Here is a 12669-nt window from a genome sequence, read left to right as displayed (position 1 = left end):
ATGCATACCAGGATAGGATAGGGATGAGGAGGGCCATGTATACCAGAATGGGATGAGGGGGCCATGCATACCGGGATAGGGATGAGGGGGTCATGCATACCGGGATAGGGATGAGGGGGTCATGCATACAAGGATAGGGATGAGGGGGGTCATGCATACCAGGATAGGGATGAGGGGGTCATGCATACCAGGATAGGGATGAGGGGGTCATGCATACCAGGATAGGGATGAAAGGGCCATGCATACCAGGATAGAGATGAGGGTGCCATACATTCCAAGGAGGGGGTTGGGTGTCATGCATACCAGGATAGGATAGGGATGAGGAGGGCCATGTATACCAGAATGGGATGAGGGGGCCATGCATACCGGGATAGGGATGAGGGGGTCATGCATACCGGGATAGGGATGAGGGGGTCATGCATACAAGGATAGGGATGAGGGGGGTCATGCATACCAGGATAGGGATGAGGGGGTCATGCATACCAGGATAGGGATGAGGGGGTCATGCATACCAGGATAGGGATGAGGGGGTCATGCATACCAGGATAGGGATGAGGGGGTCATGCATACCAGGATAGGGATGAGGGGGTCATGCATACCAGGATAGGGATGAGGGGAACATGCATACCAGGATAGGGATGAGGGGGGGTCATGCATACCAGGATAGGGATGAGGGTGCCATACATTCCAAGATGGGGGATGGGTGTTTTGCATACCAGGATAGGATAGGGATGAGGAGGGCCATGTATACCAGAATGGGATGAGGGGGCCATGCATACCAGGATAGGGATGAGGGGGTCATGCATACCAGGACAGGGATGAGGGGAACATGCATACCAGGATAGGGATGAGGGGGCCATGCATGCCCAGTTAGGGATGAGGGGGCCATGCATACCAGGATAGGGATGAGGGGGCAATATACAGCTCTGGCAAAAATTAAGAGATCACTGCAAAATGTTCAGTTTGTCTGATTTTTCTCTTTATATGTATATTTCTGAGTAAAATATAAATTGTTCTTTTATTCTATAAACTACTGACATGTCTCCAAAGTTCCAAGCAATAAATTTTGTATTTATTTTCTGAAAATGAGAAATAGTCACATAACGAAAAAATACATTGCTTGCAAACCTCAGAAAATGAAAAAAAAAAAAAAGAGGTTCATAATCATTTAGAAACAATACTAATGTTTTAACTCGGGAAGAGTTTAGAAATCAATTTTTTGTGGTATAACCATGGTTTTTAATCAGTTTTCATGCGTCTTGGCATGCTTTCCACCAGTCTTTCTCGCTGCTTTTGGGTGACCTTATGCCACTGCTGGTACAAAAATGTAAGCAGTTCTTCTTTGTTTGATGGCTTGTCACTATCCATCTTCCTCTTGATTACATTCCAGAGGTTTTCAATGGAGTTCAGGTCTGGAGATTGGGCTGCCCATGACAGTGTTTTGATGTGGTGGTCCTTCATCCACACCTTGATTTACCTAGCTGTGTGGCATAGTGCATTGTCCTGCTGGAAAAACAGTCCGCAGAGTTGGGGAACATTGCATGAGCAGAAGGATCAACTGTTTTTCCAGGATAACCTTGTATGCGTCTGATTTATACGTCCTTCGCAAAGATTAACCTGCGAAGTAGTTTATAGAATAAAAGAACAATTTACATTTTACTCTAAAATATACCTATAAAGAGGAAAATCAGACAAACTTAACATTTTGCAGTGGTCTCTTAATTTTTGCCAGAACTGTATATACCAGGATAGGGAATAATAGTACAGAATTCACCACATTTTTTGCTTCAATTTTTATTTTTTTTTTTTAAATTCTGTTTATTAAATTTTCATCGGTTAACAAAACAGACATATAGTAATAACAATTCCCCAACCTGCATCCCACCCCGACCCCTCCCCATAATCTCTGTGTGCACACCTTCAACAATTGTATTATGGAATTGGTGAACGACCTCCTATCCGTTGTAGCAAATACCATTGAGTATATTCAAATTGGGTACGTAGCTTTTCTCTAGTTTCTAAAGGAAGCGAAGGAATAAAGAGAGAGACCACGTAGTCAAAAATTTACTTGATAACCTTTCCTTATTGGTCTGGGCCTCCATCCACTCCATTTTAAACAAAAACATAATCTTTGTGTGTATAAGAGATAATGATGGGACAGCAGGATTTAGCCAATGCTGCATTATGCTTTTCCTAGTTGCCGAAGCCCAAATCGTTAGAGTTGCCTTGATATGTTTGGGCCATTTATGATGTGCATCCTCTATAACAGAGGTCCCCAACCTTTTTTGCACCAGGGACCGGCTTTAAGCAAGACCAGTTTTCCATGGCCCGGTGGGGGTGGGGCAGGGGCGGGGCTTTGGTGATATGGGGGTGGGGTTATGGAGGGATGGAGCTTAGTGCATACTTATCATATAATTATGACATTTATAATGAGAATGTGATTCAACTTACCATAGGTTCAGAATGAGTGGGAGCACCATGCTTGTTTCCCTGGTGCTCTGCACCATTATTGCCCCATAGCTGTGCCATATAGTGCTCTGCACCGTTTATTACTGCCCCATAGCTGTGCCATATAGTGCTCTGCACCGTTCATAATTGCCCCATAGCTGTGCCATATAGTGCTCTGCACCGTTCATAATTGCCCCATAGCTGTGCCATACAGTGCTCTGCACCATTATTGCCCCATAGCTGTGCCATATCGTGCTCTGCACCATTATTGCCCCATAGCTGTGCCATATAGTGCTCTGCACCATTATTGCCCCATAGCTGTGCCATATAGTGCTCTGCACCATTATTGCCCCATAGCTGTGCCATATAGTGCTCTGCACCATTATTGCCCCATAGCTGTGCCATATAGTGCTCTGCACCATTATTGCCCCATAGCTGTGCCATACAGTGCTCTGCACCATTATTGCCCCATAGCTGTGCCATATAGTCCTCTGCACTATTATTGCCCCATAGCTGTGCCATACAGTGCTCTGCACCATTATTGCCCCATAGCTGTGCCATAGTGCTCTGCACCATTATTGCCCCATAGCTGTGCCATACAGTGCTCTGCACCATTATTGCCCCATAGCTGTGCCATATAGTGCTCTGCACCATTATTGCCCCATAGCTGTGCCATACAGTGCTCTGCACCATTATTGCCCCATAGCTGTGCCATACAGTGCTCTGCACCATTATTGCCCCATAGCTGTGCCATATAGTGCTCTGCACCATTATTGCCCCATAGCTGTGCCATATAGTGCTCTGCACCATTATTGCCCCATAGCTGTGCCATATAGTGCTCTGCACCGTTCATAATTGCCCCATAGCTGTGCCATACAGTGCTCTGCACCATTATTGCCCCATAGCTGTGCCATACAGTGCTCTGCACCATTATTGCCCCATAGCTGTGCCATATAGTGCTCTGCACCATTATTGCCCCATAGCTGTGCCATACAGTGCTCTGCACCATTATTGCCCCATAGCTGTGCCATATAGTGCTCTGCACCGTTTATTATTGCCCCATAGCTGTGCCATACAGTGCTCTGCACCATTATTGCCCCATAGCTGTGCCATACAGTGCTCTGCACCATTATTGCCCCATAGCTGTGCCATATAGTGCTCTGCACCGTTTATTATTGCCCCATAGCTGTGCTGCTGCTGCAATAAAAATAATAAACCACATACTCACCTGTCTTGCTTGCAGCTCCTCACGTCCCGTCGTCTCTCCGCACTGACTGATCAGGCAGAGGGCGGCGCGCACACTATATGCATCATCGCGCCCTCTGACCTGAACAGTCAGTGAGGAGAGACGCCGGGAAGATGGAGACAGCGCCCGGCGTGTGGAACGAGGACAGGTGAATATGACATACTTACCTGCTCCCGGCGTCCCGCTCCTTCTCCCGGACAGCTGGTCTTCGGTGCCGCAGCCTCTTCCTCTGTCAGCGGTCACCGGCACCGCTGATTAGAGAAATGAATTATGCGGTTCCGCCCCTATGGAGGTGGAGCAGCCTATTCATTTCTCTAATCAGCGGTCCCACGTGACCGCTGTACAGGGGAAGAGCTGCTGCACCCGGAGACCGTGGGACGGGCAGGGGGAGCGTCAGGATCGCCGGGACTAGGTAAGTATGCCTCGGCGCCCTCTCAACCTCACCCGCCGACCGTGACTCGAGTATAAGCCGAGGGGGCACTTTCAGCCCAAAAATCTCGGCTTATACTCGAGTATATACGGTAGCTGTCAGCGGCGCCGCGGACCGGCTGAAAAACCCCAATGGCCCGGTCCTGGTCCGCGGACCGGCGGTTGGGGACCTCTGCTCTATAATATTAAAGATGGCCCATTGTGGTGTAAGCGTGAAGCTAATCCCACACAACCTCTGTAACTCATTATGTATGGTACCCCCAAAGCTCCTGAATTCTTGAACAACTCCACAGATGATAGTAAATATCAGTGTTGCTTGATTTGCGTTTAGAGCACAAGTATACATTTGAGGGAGACCTCCTAACCTGCAAGTAAGGTGTGACATAGGCTCTATGTAAAATTAAGAGGGCCATGTCAGTGTAGCTACTATATGATATAAATTTCCTTTGTGTTGTGGTAGCATCAAGAAAGTCTCCCACTTGAAAGCCTGTGAGATCCTTTGACCATTTTGCTGCTTCTGTGGACTTTCCTTCCCATGACCACCTTCTACGTATTACTGAATAAATATTACTTATAGATGCCGGTTGGGATCTTCTTGCGTTTCTAATAAAACCATCCAAATTGATTTTCCCCTCCCCCGTCCCCCCCGGTAGACAGGCATTTTTGTACTAAACTGCGCGCTTGAAGAAATAGAAAAGGGTTATTTGCAAATAATGGGAAACGGAGCGAAGCAGTTTCAAAAGAAAACACTGAAAAATTAAGGTCTAGCAAATCTATTGCCTGCCTGCATCCCTGAGTCGCCAGTTGATTATAGAATGATGGAGCATCACCCCCTAAAAATCCTGGATTCCCAAGAAATGGCTGAAAAGGGGAAAACCCAGCGCTCAACCCACAAAGCCCCCTACAACGCCTCCAAGTCAACATTGTTTGCCACAATGTTGGGTATTCTTGTATTTCCGCCGGGACCTCTTCTCCCCTTAAATGCAGTAATGCCGACAGCGAGATATGTGGACACATTTGTTGTTTTAGGCTCACATTAGCAAAATGAGAGATACACCTTATCCAATCAATAGCAAATCTAAAGTTAGCAGCTAGGTTATACCTACCTATATCGGGAAAATTAATTCCACCTTCTGCCCTTGTCGCCTGCAGCTTTACAAGGCCAATGCGCGTCCTACCTCCAACACCCCAAATAAATTTCCGGAAACTTGAATTTAGTAAGCTAAGATCGGTTTTAGACAGTAGAAGAGGCAGAGTCTGAAAGGCATATAGCAGTTTAGGAAAAACTATCATCTTGATTAAATGACATCTGCCTGAAAATGACAATGTAAAATATTTCCATGAGTGAAGGAGATTAATTATTGAAGATATCAGTGGTTTATAGTTGACTCTGTACAAATTAGACATATCCGCTGTTAGCCGTATTCCTAAGTATTTAATAGATTCTTGGCTCCAGTGAAATTGAAACAGTGGATCATGCAGCCTTCCAGTTCTAAAAACTGCCAAGGCCTCGGATTTACCATAATTGACTTTAAAGCCCGAGCACAGGCCGAAACCCTTTAGAATTTTCATGATAGCCGGAATTGCCTGGGCTGGATTGGCGATAAATAAAAGGATGTCGTCTGCAAAGGCTGAGATTTTTATAAAATCAGTTCCCACTTTTACCCCCTCAAAAATCGCCTCACTCTGCAATGTTCTCAGGAGTGGGTCCAATGCCAAATTAAACAGCAGAGGGGACAAAAGACATCCTTGACGAGTTCCACGTTGAATTTCAAATGGTTTAGATAAAATGTTATTCACGGATAATCTAGACATCGGGTTTTTATAAATTGTTTTAACAACTTCACAGAACCAAGGGCCAAAATTTCGAAATGCTAGCAAGTCGTGTAAATAATCCCATGCTACCCTATCGAACGCTTTATCGGCGTCTAAGCTGACCACGATAGTTTTCATATGTTTATGTGCTCTGCAATAAGATAGCTCCCAGAGCTGTTCTAATGTTATAAGTAATGGATTTCCCGTGTATGAACCCAGTTTGTTGTGGTGAGATTAAGTTAGGGATAATTCTTTGGAGTCTGTCAGCCAAAATTTTTGTAAAGATTTTGAAGTCGGAGTTAAGTAGGGATATTGGTCTATACCCTTCAACTTTCATGTGATCCTTGCCCGGCTTTGGGAGGACAATGACAACCGCCTCGTTGAACCGGTCAGGAAGATGGCCACCCCTAACCATATCATTGTATAATTCACAAAGGTGAGGTACCAAATGGGGTCCCAGAATTTTATAATGTTCATTACTGAACCCGTCCGGGCCCGGTGCCTTGGAGATTTTAAGTTTGTTAATGACCTGTAAGATTTCTGAGGCAGATATGGGAGCGTTGATTGCCTCTCTCTCATCCTCAGCTAGTGCTGGTGCTAAGTGACCCTTGAGGAATCTCCCATTCTCCTCTCCTACCTTTGGTTCTAATTTATACGATTTGCTAAAAAATAGTCTAAATTCGTTTACTATCTCTTCGTCATTAGTTACCTGGTGGCCGCTACGATGTTGTATTTTGTGTATCTTTGTCATCTTCCTATACGGCCGTGTAAGTGATGCCAGTACCCTTCCCGGTTTATTGCCCCATTTGTAATATTTGTGTTTCTGATAATCTAGATTCAACATGGCCGTTTCATGTGCCAGAGCATCCGCCCTCTCTAGCCTCCAAAAATTGTGTTCTCGTTAGTGGAGTGTTATTTGACTTGAAAGCCTTGTAGGCCTGGGTCAGTGACTTTTGTGTATCTACGGTTCTTTTCATTAGATCTTTTCTTTTATGACTGACAGGAGATAATCTGACCCCTTAATACAGCTTTTGACGCCATCCAAAACAAATGCATGTCATTCCAATGAATGCGGTTATCCTCTTTATAAACCTCCCACGACATTTGCAAATATTTCTTAAAATCATCTGATTGATAGAGGTAGGAGGGGAAACGCCACCTCCTCTCCTGATGTATTGGGGACGTCAATCTAGAATTAAATGTCACTGGAGCATGGTCTGAAATATGGATGTTTTGTATATCCGTTTGAATTATTAAAGGGAACCTATCACCCCGTTTTTTAAAGATTAGATAAAAATAGTGTGAAATAGGGGCAGACCACGCCCATCCGACCTGACCAGTTTGAGTGACAGGTCAAAACGGACACTTCACTAAGGTATTTCGGCAGCCTAACGGGGGTGTAAAGGCACCAAAGAGGCACTAATGTAAAGCCCAGCTCTGCCCCTATTTCACACTATTTTTATCTAATCTTTAAAAAACGGGGTGATAGGTTCCCTTTAAGGGGAGTAGTGATGAATGTAAAAGCCAACAGTCGATCCTAGCGTGAGAGTTATGTACGTGGGAGTAATGGGAGTAGTCTCTCTCAAGAGGGTGTTGCAGTCTCCATATGTCCACCAAATCTAGATGTTTCGAAAGTGATTGAATGCTATTTCCTTGTGCCAACCTATGGGTAACCTTCGAACTGGATCTATCCATGGAGGCATCAGCCACCTCGTTAAAGTCGCTTTTTCCTCGTAATCGGAGAATTCAGCCCGTTTACATTCCACGAGCACCACTGTAAAGAACAGATTGTGGTATCTTTAACAATATCTTGACACGTCATCAACCCACACCCATACTATTAAACATTTGTCCAATATGTGAAAGCTTTAAATGAGATCCGCACTCATCCCAGCGAGTAAGTGTAAGACCCCTCGTTTCAGAAACAAAATGGTTGCGCACACAGAGACCCCTCCCCTTCCCCCCTTCCCAGTTAACTTTAATAACTATAACAAGTAAGCTCAACTGCAAAATGAACATCATACAAGAGAAAAACATGCCACTCATTAGGCAAAAGGATAATAACATAAACTCGACATCACTGAAGATGAAAGAATTGAGGCAGTTCTTTTCTTTCAAGTAGCGCTGGAGTTAACAGGTGTCTGGAAGTCCCCACGGAGAAACTCCAGAGCTCTTTCTGGGTCATTAAAGGCCCAGTTTTTCCCCGCCAAGCTGAATCGCAAAGTTGAAGGATACTGCAAACTAAAACGAATGTTTTTATCAACAAGGATTTTATAGGCAGGGTTGAAAGCTTTGCGTTTGGCTGCCATGGCAGCTGAATAGTCCTGGAACAAAAGTAATTTATGATTGTCATATAACAGGGATCGTTGTTTCCTGTAAGCTGATAGGATGCGGGTTTTATCCTGAAAATCGAGGACTCTAAAGATGACCGGTCTTGGTCTGCCTCCGTCACCTCCCCTCAAAGGTCCCAGCCTGTGGGCTCTCTATGGCTATTGCCCCTGATGTTGGTGAGATGCCGAGAGATTTTGGTAGCCATTCTGATGTTAATTTAATCAATTCTGAGGAGGGGACAGATTCTGGAATGCCTGTGAGTCTCAAATTGTTGCGGCGAGATCTATTTTCTAGATCATCTACCTTATCCAAGAGATCTGAAATGTCCTTTTCTTTATTGACCAGTTTGTCTTTAAGAGCCTAAAGGTACCGTCACACTCAGCAACTTTGCAACGAGAACGACAACAATCCGTGACGTTGCAGCGTCCTGGATAGCGATCTCGTTGTGTTTGACACGCAGCAGCGATCTGGATCCCGCTGTGCCATCGCTGGTCGGAGCTAGAAGTCCAGAACTTTATTTCGTCGCCAGGTCGGTGTGTATCGTCATGTTTGACATCAAAAGCAACGACGCCAGCAATGTTTGACATGGAGCTAACAACCAGCGAGAACGAGAAGTGAGTCGCTGTTACGTCACTGGATCGCTCCTGCATCGTTCTGGAGTTGCTGTGTTTGTCGTCTCTACAGCGACCTAAACAGCGACGCTCCAGCGATCTAGTTTAGGTCGGCTCGTTGTCTATATCGCCGCAGCATCGCTGAGTGTGACGGTACCTTTAGTGGAGTCCTCTAAGTCTGAAATTCTTTGTTCTGCTTCTGCTATACGCGTTCCATGGGCATTAACTTGTGACACAATCGTGTCTAGGGAGGTCTGAAAGGCTGCCAGACGGTTGTCAATTACAGGCGTCAACCGATCTATGATAGCTTCTGCAATGAATTGTGTGTTTTCACTATTAACTTCAGAAGTTTGTGGCGTTGGAGATGCGCCTGCCTGGTGGCGTGTAGAGCTTCTGCCAGATTTGACGTTTTTGGCCATATTTATCCATAATGAAATAGGTGCCTGTTATATTAAGTAAGGGTGTCAGTGATATCGTGAGAGATGCTGATTACATCTAGCAGCTAAGTTGGAGAGTCATATAGATCAATGCAGCATCTGCTGCCTCCTTCACCTCAGTCTCCTCTCCCCCACAATAGCTGCCCAAAAGTTCTTTGTGGAATCCCCCCTTTTTCTGAACAGTGATCAGCCTTCAGCTGATGTGCAGCAATAATCAGCGGTAATACAGGGTTGAGGGGAGCCGCACTGCTGGATTAACTTAGGAGGGATACGCTGATGTCCAGCACATAGGTCTGCAGAGTGGTGCAGCGCTCCAGTGCCCAACACGTGGGTCTGTAAGATGGCGCCGATCTGACTCCGCCTCCTTCCTTCCCCTCTCCTGCACCGCTGTTACCGCCGATCCAGACGGGAGTTTCACTCGTTCCCACCGGAGCTGCTCACCCTCGTGCAGCGCCTTACAGGTAAGCTTGATTAGTCCTGCGGAAGGTGCGCCTCTATCTCTTCCTCCACTGTCGTGGGACCCCGCTGCTGAGTCTCCACTATGCGCGGCTTTGTCTTCGGCGCTGCTTGTGCCTCCGGGGCAGCCGGAGAGCTGGGTCAATGTTACCGACCCTTGTCCGGACCTTATCCTGGATTTAGGTTAGGTAGATGTCGGGTATATAACCTCGTATAGGACCCACGATCCAGGAGCTCTATTAAGAAGCGGCCATCATCAGGCTCCTCCTCCCGGAAGTCCCGCTTCAATTTTTTCTTTTCCTCCTCTAAAACATAGGTGGTTCTTATGGTTGGTGCGTCTTACAGTCCAAAAAATACGGTATGTTTCTTTTGTTTAAAATAAAAAGCAAATGTGTCATCTTTAACTTTAGGCCTTTTATAGATCATTTCATTTTCAACTTTCTAAGCTGTTCACAATAATGGTAATTTTGATCAGGGGTTACCAAACTCTTACATGCCACTGTATTACACAATACTGAAAGGGGATGGCATGTCACTTTTCACTAGAATGTGGCATTTATAATAAGTAGCTTCCTGATCATTGTCACTCACACTGATCCTGTGGCTATCCCTCTAATTTAGTGATTTGTGCCCTTCTAAGCACTCATTTACACTGGATGATGGCAGCCATTAAACGATCGATGATTGACTACTTTTGCTATTTTCGTGTAATTTAATGGCCTGCTTACAGTCCAACCACGTTTCCAATATGCACCGAACGATCAGTAATAAATTGCACACATTGACTACCACTGTTCTCAGCAGCACATGCCTTGTTTTAATGTTTTTTTCTAAGCAATCCTTTCACGCGGCAAACAATCATTTTGCTCTTTATTGGGTGATGAGCAGCTTGTTTACACCGACCAAATATCTGGAAACAAAGTGTTCCTATGAAATTCATCACAGTAATTGGCTAGTGTAAATGCACGTGACTGTGCAGAAAACTGCAGCATAGCCCTAGTCTCCTGCATGAACAGGACTATGCTGAGGTTCCCTGCATAGACAGGTGGTTGGGGCAGCTCTGTGCAGGGATTAATTATATTGGTGAAGAAACACAGTGCTAAATCACCATTGGAGCATTTAATTTGAAGGATGATAAAGTGATGATGCATCCCGGCGTTGTGTGGTCACTATGGGCAGTATGGTGGCTCAGTGGTTAGCACTGCAGCCTTGCAGCGCTTGAGTCCTGGGTTCAAATCCCACCAAGGACAACATCTGCAAGGAGTTTGTATGTTCTCCCTGTGTTTTCTTGGTTTTCTTCCCGGTTCTCCGGTTTCTGCTGACATTCCAAAGACATACTGATAGGGAATTTAGATTGTGAGCCTCATTGGGGACAGTGATGACAATGTGTGCAAACTGTAAAGCGGTGTGGAATAAGATAGCGCTGTGTAAAATTAAAGATTATTATTATAAATGAGAATAACCCTTACATATTTCCCACCCATTACATAGGATAGTAATCATTGGTATATCTATCATTGCGGTAATAGTTTGTGCCTACATTTATTTTATTTTTAGTCTTCGTCCGGATGCCAAAGTTCCCCTGAAGAGAATCAGACAGCAAACCAGGGTTATGTGTTGCCTGAGGGTAAAGTAATTCCAAACACTGTTTTTGTTGGAGGAATCGACGTTAAGGTATGTGCTGTAGCTTTTATTTTTCTGATGAGTTCCTATCTTTGGTCAAGTTATCAAACTGTTTTTAACTGATTGGTCACTTTATTTCTAATGTTTATTTCTAATGCAGTTTCCTAACCCTGAGCAGTTGTGTTTTTTTTTTTGGATGTCTCTTGCTGTTCCTCAGGGCTGTGGAGTTGGTTATCCAAACCTCCGACTCTTCAATTTCCCTGACTACGACTCTACAGCACTGATCACTACTGAAAATGTACATAAAGTTCAGCACAGATTCATCTCCACTAAAAGCCGAGATCCTTAGATCAGGAACAGAACAGACATTCATAGGACATTTCATAACTTTTGCAAATTCTTATGAAAACATTTACATTTATTATATTTTTTTAAAGTCTGTCTTATTCTGACTCCAAAATGGACAGTGACTGCATCTCCCGACTCGACAGCCCTGGTTCCTCGCTTGATCATCACTATTTATTTTTGTACATTATATGAATAAACAAAATTGACCAATAAACATCTGTACTGCAAGGTGTCAATGACTTTTGAATCTTGGCCGCTCTGACATGGTCCAAGTGGCTCCAGCAGTATAATTTCTGAGACTTGCAGCATATCACAAAATCATGCAGTGTTTTGATGGCAGCCTGCACAGTGATTTGAGGAACCAAGCAGACGGCCAACAGCGGGAACTCAGAAGATCCAGACACATCAGATGTGACGCTCCAGCCCTGCATACTCATAAGAATTGGTAATAACTGCTCTCCCTGCTTGTTTCTGTACTCCTTGTTCTGTCTGCTGTCAGATCGGTGTGATGAAGAAAGTTTGTGAGATCGTGTCTGTCAATCACTTCTGAAATCATTTTGTCCCTCAGTGACTTGTAGCTGTGGACAGTAGTGCTATCTATCTCATTCAGGCAGATGTGCAAGTCAATGTTCAACTTTAGTGATATTATAATTTTCTATACAGTAAATATGGTATTACTGGCTTTTCATTTATTAAAGGGAATCTGTCACCCCAAAATTCATCTATAAGCTGCGGCCACTGGCATCAGGGGCTTATCTACAGCATTCTGTAATGCTGTAGATAAGCCCCCGATGTAACCTGCAAGATAAGAAAATCACGTTATATTATACTCACCCAGGGGCGGTTCCGGTTCGGGTCCGATGGGCATTGCGGTTCGGGGCCTCCCATCTTCATACGATGTCCTCTTCTTTTCTTCGTGCCGCAG

General features: G+C 44.9%; 1 protein-coding gene across 4 annotated transcripts in view; it reads left to right on the top strand.

Annotated features, from left to right (window-relative positions):
• Positions 1 to 12669, top strand: part of DAZL (deleted in azoospermia like) — a 168342-nt gene that overhangs the window by 40951 nt on the left and 114722 nt on the right. For all 4 annotated transcript variants that reach the window (XM_077268868.1, XM_077268865.1, XM_077268866.1 and 1 more), the window contains exon 2: positions 11331 to 11447. In XM_077268868.1, the coding sequence (XP_077124983.1) occupies positions 11331 to 11447 (117 nt within the window). The remainder of the gene's footprint in view (positions 1 to 11330; positions 11448 to 12669) is intronic.

Source organism: Ranitomeya variabilis, chromosome 6 (genome assembly GCF_051348905.1).
Source record: "Ranitomeya variabilis isolate aRanVar5 chromosome 6, aRanVar5.hap1, whole genome shotgun sequence".
NCBI classification, from domain to species: Eukaryota; Metazoa; Chordata; class Amphibia; order Anura; family Dendrobatidae; genus Ranitomeya; species Ranitomeya variabilis.
Note: the sequence above shows the minus strand (reverse complement) of the source record. Positions and strands in the feature narration are given on the sequence as shown.